A 13,601-nucleotide genomic window follows, 5' to 3' on the forward strand; every position below is an offset into this window, starting at 1 on the left:
TCAAACTCCACCTCCCTCCAACTCCCTTCACCTCCACCTCGCTGTCAACCTCCACCTCACTTACGTTTGCTGATGGTGCCAGAAAACATAAATGAAGGGAACAATTTGCATGAAATCAACAAATGTCACTCAGTTTAGTCCCTTGTAGATAATTTTTGAAAGTTTGTTTGTTTTTGTATTGAAAAACACAACTTTTTACTTTTTCACTGCAGAGGAGATATTAATAGATATTAAAGTACTTCCTCCCACTAACTGATGTAACTTCAACTGAACTTGATTAACCAATTACAAGGAAATTTGAAGCTGAGAGATTATTCAGAGTATAATCAACAGTAAATTTATGATTTATACCTTTCAAAGACACAAAAGAAATTGACCAACACCGCTATATATATATATATATAATGCAAAAATCCACCACATGCGTACATTTTAAAGAACAGAGCGCAGCCTTGCTCACTCTTAAGCCTCGAACCCGCAGCCCCCCCTGCTGGTTCAGCCTCACATCACGACCCTGAAAAGTCCCCAGTCCATGAAAAACTTTTCTCTTATTTCTTTTCTCACCTGTTAAAGTGTCTTCAGCACCTCTTTAGTCACTTCCTGCAGCTCTCACAGAAACATATATGTTTCTTAAAGATATAGAAAAAAATTTTTTAATCCTGCAAACAAAAGTTGCTGTTTTTTTGTGCTTTTTAAAAAAAAAAAAAAAATGCATAACTTGGAAAGTTAAATCCAAATAAAGACACAAACCAGAGCGTTTGATAGGTGGAGGGAAACTAACAAACCTGTATTGCAGTAGTTCTCAGACTTTTCTCAGTTTGTTCCAGCTGAGAAAATATTGATCTCTCCTGCATTCTTCCTGACCTGAACAAGCTATGGACTTATTACTGAAATACTTAATTCAAATATATATTTTGGATGTTTTATATTCTTTTTATTCCAAGTTTTGTACTATTTTGATGATTTTTTTATATATTTTGAAATACATTTAATTGAAATAGATATATTTCTGACTTTGCCCATACCGAAGTTGTCAAGCTGATCCAGAAAAACAAGCAGAACAATCGTCTCCGCATCTAATCTGGATTGGATTGGATTGTTGATCCCTGGAGGGAAAATATATATCCACATGTTTTGTGGATCCAGATGAAGGTCATCTTGTAGAAAGTTATCATTAAGTTTCTCTCTATAGAAACCGTTCAGACACAAGGCGATTCAATAAAGAGGAGAAATTAAGAAAGGCATGAAAGGAAAATGAATAAAGTGAAATATAAAGGTGACAAAATATGTAAACATGAACAAATAAGAGGGTTTTCAGGCCTGATTTAAAACAAAGTGTGTTTCAGGAAGTTTGCTTCACATATGAGGAGCGTAGGGACTGAAAGCTGCTCACCTTCTTTCTTCTGACTCTGAGAACGTTAAGGCCCCGTTACCACGGCAACAGTGAAAAAGTGGCGCTTTCAGCATTTGCATTTGAGAAAAGTTTTGCCGTCACACTGCTGCGTTTTGAAAACAACGTCCATTAAAATGGGAACAGAAGCACTGAGAACGATGTAGTGAGATTGACTGGCCACTAGTGGGTGCTGTTGTTTTTTTGTTTGTTTTTTTGTAAACCTCTTCTTGAGGACCTCAGGTCTGGATGGGTCATATTCTCCTAGCTAATCTGAGATGTTTTCAGGCTCAGGGCCATTTAAATGTTTAGAGACCAGAAGACAAGATTTTGACGTGGATTACTGGCCACACAGGCAGCAGTGCAGAGATTGACGCTCAGCGGTAATCTGCTCCACCCTCATGGTGTTGGTGAGGTGTGATGTGCTCTGAAACCATTACAATAATCCAGCGTCGTGAAAAGAAATGCATCCAAATCTTGTTTGCTCAGAAATCCTTTAATTTCCAGATGGTAGAGAGCTGATTTTTAGTTTCTTAACGTCCTTGTTAGAATTCTGTTTTCTGGTTCACCTCGGGCCTTGAACCTGCAGCACCTCCTCCTGGCTCCGTCCTGCAGCTCCGTCCTGCAGCAGCGAGCAGGGAGGGACTGCAGCAGAGCATTCCTCATGTCAAACACTGACAGGAGCCAGCTGGAGGCTGGAGGCTTACCGCTCTGAGGGCGAAGTGGACGGGGAGGGGGGGTGGGGGTGGTGATGGAGGAGGGAGAGAGAGAGAGAAAAAAAGGTGGGCAGGGCTGCGTTGTAATCACTCCTGCCTGCCCGCCTGGTACAGAGCGGAGGAGTGCAGGGACTTGTGCTGTGTAAGCAATAGAGAGGACCCGGTGGTGTCACTCGTCCAGCAGCAGAGAGGATCATGGGGGGACGCAGGCCGCCGCTGCTGCTGCCGCTGCTGCTGCTGCTACTGCTGAGCTGCTGCCGGGGGCCCTGCTGGCTGACAGGTACAGTCTGGTACAGCACTGTTTCAGTGCTCCATTGCTGTGGAGGAAAGTTGCGTGCCGGCGTGTGAGGGTGGAGCCTTGGCACCGCCTGGATGAACAGCTTTTCCCGGGGTGTGGAGTATTCTGAAGGACTATGTTAATGCGAGCTGACTGCTGCTGCCAGGGCTTAATGTTGAATAGGGTTTGATGAGGCGGCTCTGACCTGCTGGTGGACTCTTTGGCCTGTAATCTATCTAAATGTGTGCATGCCGCTCTATTTCAATGATCCGCTCATTAACTTATGACAATTACTTCTACGGCAAACCTAATTGAGGGCTAATCAGTCAATAATCGTTTCCTCGGGCCATTTCCTCCTGAGATCTGCAGGAGAATCTCCTGTTGATGTGCTGCTCTGGCCTGCATCCCACTGGAGAAACATTTCCACCTTGTTAATTAGATCTCTGGATGCAGGCAACGTTTGACTTGTATACTAAACGTCGGTGTCTCTTCTTGCAGGCGTTCACTGTGAGGTGGACATCAACGAGTGCGACAGCGATCCCTGTCAGAATGGCGCCACGTGCAAAGACGCCGCCAACTCCTATCAGTGTCACTGCCCGGCGCCGGAGCCGGGCCAGGAGCCGTGGGGGGGGCGGGACTGTGACGTGGTGCTGGAGGGCTGCCGGCGGCACCAGTGTCAGCACGGGGCGGGCTGCGTCCCCGTCCTGACCCCCGGGGGCGAGCACAGCTACGCCTGCCAGTGCCCGGCGGGCTGGAGCGGTGAGCGCTGCAACACCTCCACCACCTTCTCCTTCAGCTCCGAGGGCTTCGTCCACATGCTGCTGCCCCTGTCCAGGAACGGGACCAAGCGGCAGAGCGACGACCACGGGCTCCACGTGCAGCTGCGCTTCAGGAGCACGCTGCCCGACATGGTGCTGCTCCACCGCGGCACCGCCGACCGCTTCTTCTCCCTGGAGCTGGTGGGAGGCTCCGTCCAGGCCAGGGTGAAGTTGGGGAAGACCCTGCAGGCCGTCTACCCCGGCCCGCTCAACGACGGAGAGTGGCACCAGGTGAACGCCAGCATGGACGAGCGGCTGCTTCTGACCGTGACGGGGCCGGGCTGTGAGGGGGGCTGCCAGGTGAAGAACCAGGGCTACAACCACCTGATGTTCCCCCAGCCCAGCTCCTTCCAGCAGCTGTACGTGGGCGGAGCACCACCGGAGTACCTGGCCAAGTCGTTCAGTGGGAGGGGCTTCATTGGCTGCATGGAGGACCTCACGGTGGACCACAAGCTGCTGCTGCCTCAGGACCTCCTGAGGGAGGACAACAGAGGCCTGGAGCTGGGCTGTAGCAAACACGACTGGTGTCAGGACGACCCCTGCATGCAGCGCGGAGACTGTGTTGATATGTGGGTCCGAGCCAGCTGCCAGTGTCACCGGCCGTACTACGGAGAGCACTGCGAGAGAGGTACCTGGACCAACTACGTCCTTTATACTTGATTTTAAAATGAAGTGATCTACTGGGTAGAAGATCCTCTTTTATCTGGATGTTAGTGGAGAAAATGCTCTATAATCTGAATGTTCGAGTAGGAAGATGCTCTATAGTCTGGATGTTAGTGGAGGACGATGCTCTGTAATCTAGATGTTAGTGGAGAAAATGCTCTTTAATCTGGATGTGAGTGGAAGAAGATGCTCTATAATCTTGATGTTAGGAGGATCATGCTCTATAATCTGGATGTTAGTGGAGGATGATGCTCTATAATCTAGATGTTAGTGTGAGGAAGATGCTCTATATTCTGAATGTTAGTGGGATGAAGCTGCTCTATAATCTGCATGTTCGTGTGAGGGAGATGCTCTATAATCTGAATGTTAGTGGGAGGAAGATGCTCTATAATCTGGATGTTAGTGGGGGGAATATGCTCTATAATCTAGATGTTAGAATGAGGAAGATGCTCTATAATTTGGATGTTAGCGGGAGGAAGATGCTCTATGGATGTGATGTGATGAATATTCAAGTAGATTTTTTAAAATTCAAAAACATTTGCCAGTAACTTCGGCCCCTATTTACACGACAACGAACACGAGTGCATCCGCAAAACTTTCTTCACTTTCGTCTGTTTACACGACGTTTATACTGTATTGTTCTCTGCACACGTCTGTGTGGTTTCATTACAAAAACAAGCAACAGCGCCCGCCCGTGGCCCATCATACTAACTACATCCTTGTCACTGTGTCCGCTGCTGCAGTGTAAACACAACACCTTTTTGCGGGGAACACATCGGGTGTTGTCACGTGAAACGTTGTCGCGTAAACGGGGCCGCTGAGGAGTAGCTAAAGGGCCACGTGTGGCTCTACAGCTGCAGGTTCCAAGATAATCCAGAACTTTCTCCTCCACCCCTCCCCCACCACAGAGTTTCCATCCTGGACATTTGGCCACGAGAACACCACCAGCTACTCCGCCTTCAACGTCTCTCAAACCCACGGGGACAACTTCACCGTGTCCTTCCTGATGCGCTCCCTCAAACACAACGGCCTGCTGCTGCAGTTCCGCCGGGAGGGGAGGTCCTACCTGACCATCTACCTGAAGGAGGGCACGGTGGCCATCTACAGCCCCCACACCACGCTGCTGTCCGAGGCCCGGTGGGTCACCGACGGCAACGCCAACCTGGTGGTGGTCAAGGTGCGCTACGGACACGTGGTCTTCCCCAAGGCGGGGAACCACCGCGCGCTGGGGAACGTGAGCGTGGAGGAGGGGGACGTGGTGTACGTCGGGGGGCTCCCCGCAGGGAACAACACCAACGCCTGGGGCGGGAGCTTCAAGGGCTGCCTGCAGGACCTCCGGCTGGACCACCGGCTGCTGACCTCAGAGGAACGCCACGGGGGGGCGGAGGTCTACCAGGCCAGCGTGGAGGAAAACGTGCTGTCGGGATGCCGCAGCGACGACACCTGCAAGGTAGGAGAGGAGCTGTGTGTCTGTGCAGTTGTGTAGTTGTAGCATCTGAAGAGGCACAGAGAGCATCAAATGCAGATTTCCATGATAACTGATTAATCAGTGTTGCCACAGTTACCTAGTAATAGTAGTAATAATAATCTGGTTACTAGTTTCTCCTTAAAAAAGTAACTGAGTCAGAATACAGGTCACGTTTTGCTGATAAAAAGGGGCGGGGCTTCCTGCCAATATTAATCTTTTTACTCTGGAAAATTCCTAAAATAGCGTGACACCTCTGCAGTTGTGTTCTTGTTGTGGTTTATTGAAACTGTTTGTTAGTTCCTTTTCTTTTGTGTTACCTGAACGCACCGTTAGAGCGAGCTGGCCTGTGATTGGCTGAGACTGGAGAAAGGGGGCGGGTCAATTGAGCGTGCAGACACACTGCGTGTGTACAGTACAGGTCCAGACGGACAAAGTACAGCAAATACTTTGACATGTGTATACGGCGTTATCTGCACGCTCACAACTTGAAGACACTGAGACGTGTGAATGTGACTGTGCGAACGTGTGAAGGACTACTGACTTGGAAAACGTCGTTCAGACGATGCATGGATTGTTCTTCCTTGATGATTATGTGAAGAAAAGGTGAAAATGACCTGCAGATGGTGCAAATACTTGAAATACAATACAAAGCCTTGTGGAACTCCATGTGTAATAGTCTCTTTGCTGGAATCACGGTTATTGATGAGCACATATTGGTCTCTATTGCTGTGGTAGCTTTCCAGCCAAGCGCTTTTTATAAGAGTAGTGTGTGGCCTGGTCGCGTCAGCAGCCTTACTTTTCAGTCTGATGTAGATCTCTAACGGTGTTTAGACGTAAGGCTCCAGGTAAACACCTGATTGGAAGGTGTGACGCTGTTAAACTTGTGTTATTAGCCGCTCAGTCCTCTCTGCAGTCGCTCCAGGTGACAGATTTCACCAGCACCTCATCCAATCATCCATCTGTGTGTTTGTTTGTGTTTGTGTGTTTGTCTGTGTGCAGGATGATCCCTGCCTCAACGCCGGCCACTGCCGGGTCACCTGGAATGACTTCAGGTGCGACTGCCCCGTCAACTACTCGGGCCGGCTGTGCGAGACGCGGCTGTGGTGCGTGGACAAGCCGTGCCTCGCGGGCGTGCGCTGCGTGGATCTGCAGGACGGTTATGAGTGTGAGTAGATCCCTCTTTCACCGGACCGGCCGAGTCGGAGCGTCGAGCAGCAGGCCATCGGGCGAAACAAGCCGACCAGAGCAAGAGAAAGGGAAGAAACTCCACGACCTCCAGAGGAGTACTCAGATTACTGTACACACTCACAGAACTCTTCATTCGGTACATAACTCCATCATGGCGGAGTAACACTACGAGGGCCATAAAAATGTGTGTTTATATTCTTGTTTTCTAGTTCCAGTGTTTTAAATTTGGCTTCTTATCACACATATCCAGATGCAAGGCAAGGCAAATTTATTTATAGAGCACCATTCAAACACAATAATAATACCTATAATAATAATTTGGATTTCAGTGAAAATGCTTCATTTTCACATTTTTTGTTTCATAAAAGTTTCACGTTTACATGGCAACATTTTGAAAACCATGTCCATTAACCACGGAAATGGCAGAATTGCTAAAAAATTATGTCGCCGACATGACAGGCCACTAGTGGGTGCTGTTGTTTGTTTTTGTAACGAAACATGCAGCAGAGGAAAAACACGCACTAAACAATAACTATGGCTGTGGTGCACATGTGCATTAGCAGCATTTCACAGTTGAGCTGGAGGGTTAAAAAATAGTTCCACCTGTTTTCAAAAAGTTGTGTTTTCAGTGGTGAACGTGAACGGTGCAGGTTGTCGTGTAAAACGTTTTACATCATTCAGGAATCAAGAGGAAATAAAAGGAATTCATTTATTAAAAGGAAAACCAAAGTTATGCCATGTTGACTTTACCGTGTTTTTGTTCAATGTAATATCACCTTTATTACCGTTTTATTACTGCTACTTTTATTACTGTTTATATACTGTCTCTCAAACTCAAAAGACATCAGTTCAATACTGCATTTTCCCTCTGATGCCAAATGCCCTGTGTCTTCTATCGTTTTTACTGTTGTTTATATTGCACAGTTTTAATGCTGAGAAAGGCGCCTTGAAATCAAATGTATTATTATTATTAATATTCTTATTATTATTGTTTAATTTTACCTAATCTCAATACTATTTCTGGAATTTTTGTTTGTATATCTTCCCTTTCTTACTTATTCCGCATATCTCATAAAATTAATATAATTTAGTTTTAATGTGTGTTATATTTCTGCATCGTGGGGCTTATATGAGGGAAACAATACAATTAAAATGGAAAAGAGAAAAAAAAAAACACGGTTTGAGTTTTAACTGAGCTGTTGCACTCCGGTCGTCCTGCAGGTTTGACCGAGGCGATCTTCCAGGACAACTCGCTGCAGTACGCCGCCAACGGCTCCCTGCTGAGTCCCGTCACCAGCATCACCATGGAGCTGCGCACGCGGGACGAGGAGGCGACGTTGTTCCAGGCCGCCGGCAGAGCCGAGGTCTTCTGTTTGGCCCTGCTCAACTCCAGCCTGCTGGTCAAACTGGACAGCGGCGAGGGGGCGGAGCTGCTGGCCTTCACCAGCGACAGGACCGTGGCGGACGGGGCGTGGCACCACATCCAGCTCAGCATGGTGGACCCCACGCAGCCGGCGTCCCGCTGGCGCCTCACGGTGGACGGGCAGAGGGCCGGCGGCAGCTTCGGGGTCAACGGCAACCTCAACTTCCTGAACGACACCCAAGTGTGGCTGGCGGAGAAATACACCGGGTGTCTGGGCGAGGTGAGGGTGGGCGGAGTCTACCTGCCGCTCGTCGGCGTGCCGGACGCCCCCCAGACCAGCCGCTTCTCCCGACTGGGCGGGCACGAGCCCATCGTCGGGTGCCAAGGCGCCCCGATCTGCGACTCGCAGCCCTGCCTGAACCAGGGCGTGTGTCAGGACCAGTTCAATGAGTTTAACTGCAGCTGCAGCCCCGGCTGGGAGGGGGCGCTGTGCGAGACGGAGACCGACGAGTGCTCCGCGGCGCCCTGCCTGTACGGGACCTGTAAAGACCTGCTGGCGGACTACGAGTGCGCCTGCGAGCCCGGGTACGGAGGGAAGGACTGCGGGGACGAGGTGGATAACTGCCTGGAGTTCGTATGTGTGAACGGAGGACAGTGTGTGGAGACGGTGGGGACTCACACCTGCTCCTGTCCCACGGGATACGTTGGAAAACGCTGCCAGTGAGTGAACTGCTTGACAAACCTCCACCGTAGCAGAGTGGACTTGATTCAGGGGAGTCGTGAAGCTCAATATGGAGCAACGAGAGCAGACCGGTAGAGTCAGTGAAAAGTAATCATGAGCTGGAAGAGGATGCTTCCAACCTCCAAATCTGACTGATGTAACTTCACCTAACATTCAGATTATAGAGCATCTTCCTCCTCTAACATCCATATTATAGAACATCTTTCTCCATCAAAAGCCAGATTATAGAGCATCATCCTTCCACTAACATCCAGATTATAGAGCACCTTCCTGCCACTAACTTCCAGATTGTAGAGCATATTCCTCCTCGAACATCCAGATTATAGAGGACATTCCTACTCTAACATCCAGATTATAGAGCATCTTTCTCCTCTAACATCCAGATTATAGAGCATCTTCCTCCTCTAACATCCAGATTATAGAGGACATGCCTACTCTAACATCCAGATTATAGAGCATCTTTCTCCTCTGACATCCAGATTATAGAGCATCTTCCTCCTCTAACATTCAGATTATAGAGGACATTCCTACTCTAACATCCAGATTATAGAGCATCTTTCTCCTCTGACATCCAGATTATAGAGCATCTCCCTCCTCTAACATTCAGATTATAGAGGACATTCCTACTCTAACATCCAGATTATAGAGCATCTTTCTCCTCTAACATCCAGATTATAGAGCATCGTCCTCCTCTAACATCCAGATTATAGAGGACATTCCCACTCTAACATCCAAATTATAGAGCATCTTCCTCCTCTAACATCCAGATTATAGAGCATCTTCCTCCTCTAACATCCAGATTATAGAGGATATTCCTACTCTAACATCCAAATTATAGAGCATCTTCCTCCTCTAACATCCAAATTATAGAGCATCTTCCTCCTCTAACATCCAGATTATAGAGCATCTTCCTGTCTTTTACTGTTGTAACTTCGTGACTAAATAAAAAACACAACTGCTACATTTCAAATATGACGAAAACTGAAATATACTTACAGAAATTACATTTATGTAGTCGTTTCCATCATAAAAGATATATATTATATATCTTATATATATATAAAGATAATCTAGATATTCTGGATTTCTGTGAGAGAAGGACTAAACGTCATTGAGTGACACTGTACTGCGATATGAATATGATTTTACTTTGAGCATTAAGCATATGTTTGAGAAACAAAATGCAATTATTAGTTTAAAAGAAACAGGAAGAAATACAGACGTAAATATTTATATTTCAAAGAAGTAATACTCTGGATGAAGTTTCAATATTTACATGTATATATATATATATATAAATCTTTTTGTAAAGCCATCCTGGTTTTGGATACTGTTCATGTTGAAATGTGTTTATTAATATGATTAAAACAGAGTAATTTAAAATGAAGTTTAAATGTGAATTGAATGAATTTTCCACGTGTCCACCAGGTGGCGCTTTCCTCCGGTGGCGTGCGACGCGAACACCGAGTGCCTGAACGGAGGAGTGTGTATCGGAGGCGACTCCGGGGGCAACTGCACCTGCAAGCCGGGATACACCGGGGCCAGGTGTGTGTGTGTGTGTGTGTGTGTGTGTGTGTGTGTGTGTGTGTGTGTGTGTGTGTGTGTGTGTGTGTGTGTGTGTGTGTGTGTGTGTGTGTGTGTGTGTGTGTGTGTGTGTGTGTGTGTGTGTGTGTGTGTGTGTGTGTGTGTGTGTGTGTGTGTGTGTTCTAAATCCTGCTGGTGTGTTTCAGGTGTGAGGCGGAGATAGACGAGTGTGCGTCTGGTCCGTGTCTCCACGGCGCCACCTGTCTGGACAGACTCAACCACTTCCAGTGTGTGTGTGCGCCGGGCTACAGTGGCAGGTTGTGTGAGAGCAACGTGAGTGACAACAGATCAGTGTTTATTTATGTTTCTAGCACGACTGTAAAGTACAATACAAATAAAATACATTATCATTATGATTATTATTATTTTTATAATAATAATAATGATGATGATAACAATTATTATTATTTATTCTTGAATCATCCTGACACGGTTTAAAGCATCGGTGTTGTTAAAGCAGCTCCATCAGTGTTTTTCAGATTAAAATGCCCCTAAAAGCCGTTTCCCCCTGCGTCCTGCAGAAAGGCGAGCACCGAGAGCTGATACCCTGGCTGGCGGTGACCATCCCTCTCACCACGCTGTGCATGCTGCTCGCCATCCTCTCCGCCTTCTTCCTCGTCATGACCTGCCGCAAGAAGCGCCAGTCGGAGGGCACGTACAGCCCCAGCTCGCAGGAAGTGGCCGGCGCCCGGCTGGAGATGGGCAGCGTGCTCAAAGTGCCCCCCGAGGAGAGGCTGATCTGAGGAGCCACGCCCGCCGGGACCGCCCGCCGGGACCGCCCGCCGGGACCGCCCGCCGGGACCGCCCGCCGGGACCGCCCGCCGTCCCACTGGAAGACGACTGGCGAGGAGTCGCAGAGCTGCAGAACTGTACCCGACGGACCTGCTGGGGGAAAAAAAGTTTGTTCAAAGGGATGCACTGAAGATTTAAAAAAATAAATAAATAAAAATCCTTTTGAGAGACGTGGAGGACAATCACAAGAAACTCTGATTCAGCAAAAAAAAAGAAGAAAGAAACCTCCTGACCTGGAGGATATCAAAGAATTTATTTATTCACTATGAATTTCACGTCTACGTTCAGAATCATGACATTCCGAAACTTTTGCCTGATGTGTCTTTAATTACTTCCATTTTATTTTTTTGGAGACTCCGTTTCCACGACAACGTGAAAACACAACAACTTTTGTTTTGTGTCGGAGTCCGTTCACACCACCACTGTGCTGGAAATGCAGCTGTTTTGAATTCGACTCCCAAGGTGGAAGTTTTTTGAAAAGGCTCCGTCTCCGTGGAAACGGGGGGAAAAAAACCCACGGCTGTGTTATCGTGTGAATGTGAAACTTTTTTGAAACGAAAACTTGAAACTTGAAAATGAGGCCCGGAATGGAAAATAATAATTATTATGGGTCTAAAACAGTAAAAATGCGTGATTTGAACCCAATTTTAAAACACTGGAACAGGAAATCGAGAATGTGAACACACTTTTCAAAATAGAATTAAAATTTAATTAAAATTGAAATAAAATCAGATTATAACTAAACTGACAAATTAAGTAGAATTTCTTATTTTTTTTATCATTTCGTTCAATCTGATAAAATTCTAACTACTTTTCTAACTACTTTTAAAAGCACACAGTGTAAAATCATTACTTTTTTAAAATTTGTTTGAGCTTTTTTTAATGAAGTCGTTTCTGACGCTTCATTTAAATGAGAATACGTCTGATTCTCAATGAAAATGAAGATCTATTGTTGAATTTTTGTCACAACGGATTTGATCAGATGCAAAAAAAAATTTCAAACTTTAGTCAGAAAACTTGAAAAAACTCACACATGATTAAATGAATAGAGACATAATTCCGTTGACTTCCATTGAGCACAGTAGGGAAACATTTTTAGGGGAAAAAGGGATGAAATGGAATGAAAGACAACAGGAAGATGAAGAAATGCATCATATGTGACAAGAGCAATGAAAGGAAGTTAAATAACAACCCAAGGGGGATTAAAAAAAAATAAATAAATCCACAAATCTGTGATTTTAACCTTTTTTTTTCTTTGCCGATGAACCTCAGTCACACGTCATGTTTTTCTTTGCTGAATCAGAAACGGTGAATTTGAACAACGTTGCCTCGAGCGAATGTTTTTTTTTTTTTTTCTTTTCTTTTCTTTAGTTTTTTTCTTCCTTCTCCCAGTTGGTTGATATGCAAATATACGACAGGAGTCCCACAGGAGTGCAGCTGAAGGCTGAAGTCTGCCTTCATCTTCATCCTCATCTTCACACTCCGCAGCTTCCTGGAGCTGGATCCTCTGCAGGAGTCGTAAACCTTCACTGCTGTATTATAATGTCCATGTGCACTGGGTTTTTTTTTTTTTTTACATTTTGTTAAATGAGTGTTTCTGTTGTCGTTCTCCGTTTTATGTCACGTCACTGTAATTTAAAAAAAAATTTGTTTTGGAAAGGGAAACCGTATTTAACTGTAGATTTGTTCCTGCTGTGGTCTGAGGCGCTGACGTCGGCGTCCGGGGATTAGATTTAGATTACGTTCCGGACACTGATCAGCTGACGTTCGGTGCGATTCGTTTATTTCTGCTGAATTCGAGGAGAAAATTGACCCAAACCCTCCTCAAGTCTGATGCAATTTAATGCGACGTCACAAACAAAACCCATCAAGATATACTAAACTCTGAAAACATCAGTGCGAAATTGTATGTTGGTGGTGTGGAGGTTAGCACGTAGCGAAGGAGGTTGTGGGTTCAAATCTGGGTCCAGTTTCCTCCAACAGTCTAAAAAAAACGTACATTTAAAGTTATTTATGGAGCCTCCTGGCCTGATCTACTGAAGGTTTGCGCGTATAAACCCTGACGTGTTAGCACGTTAGCACGTTAGCATGTTAGCTTTGTTGATAATGGAAACCCGGACGTGGCGTTATGCTAATTGTTGAATGTACGACATGCTGGGAGACGCTTCCTCAGCAGATTACTTTTTTTTTGGTGGACTCGGTATAATATATTTTCTCAGATTCTGACCTTCCAAACAGATTCAAACAGTCACTGTTTGCAGACGATGTCACTCAATGTGTTGCAGTGTTCCTAGCCTGTGGGAGGAATGCGCAAACTCCACTCGGAGTCTGGAACCTTTCAGATTATTATTATCAGACTATTTTCTCACCGCGTTTAGAAATTTCTTGAGCTCGACTTCTTGTAGGAGCGACCAGCTGCTGACAGCCAATAGGAATGCAGCTGAAAGTCGAGCTCAAAGCTGCATTGACGTTTGAATAAGAGAAAAATTTGCAGATTCCTAAGTAGAGAAAATTTCTATTTTCATTCTCCATTTAGCTCTAGGCTGAGCTTCGTAGATGCTACAAAACTATTTCAGTCACTATTTGTCTTTGTCTGTTTA

The 13,601-nt window shown here is 46.0% G+C and overlaps 1 protein-coding gene across 1 annotated transcript in view; it reads left to right on the forward strand.

Moving 5' to 3' along the window:
• Positions 1 to 10,952, forward strand: part of LOC308111775 (protein crumbs homolog 1-like) — a gene marked incomplete at both ends in the record, with an annotated part of 31,324 nt that extends 20,372 nt beyond the window's left edge. Inside the window, 7 exons of the mRNA XM_080466798.1 lie at positions 2,882 to 3,829; positions 4,773 to 5,314; positions 6,332 to 6,497; positions 7,742 to 8,603; positions 10,054 to 10,170; positions 10,356 to 10,482; positions 10,731 to 10,952. Of these exons, the coding sequence (XP_080322924.1) occupies positions 2,882 to 3,829; positions 4,773 to 5,314; positions 6,332 to 6,497; positions 7,742 to 8,603; positions 10,054 to 10,170; positions 10,356 to 10,482; positions 10,731 to 10,952 (2,984 nt within the window). The remainder of the gene's footprint in view (positions 1 to 2,881; positions 3,830 to 4,772; positions 5,315 to 6,331; positions 6,498 to 7,741; positions 8,604 to 10,053; positions 10,171 to 10,355; positions 10,483 to 10,730) is intronic.
• Positions 10,953 to 13,601: the final 2,649 nt, after the last annotated feature.

The sequence above is a fragment of the Lipophrys pholis genome (genome assembly GCF_963383615.2).
Source record: "Lipophrys pholis genome assembly, chromosome: 7".
Lineage (NCBI taxonomy): Eukaryota > Metazoa > Chordata > Actinopteri > Blenniiformes > Blenniidae > Lipophrys > Lipophrys pholis.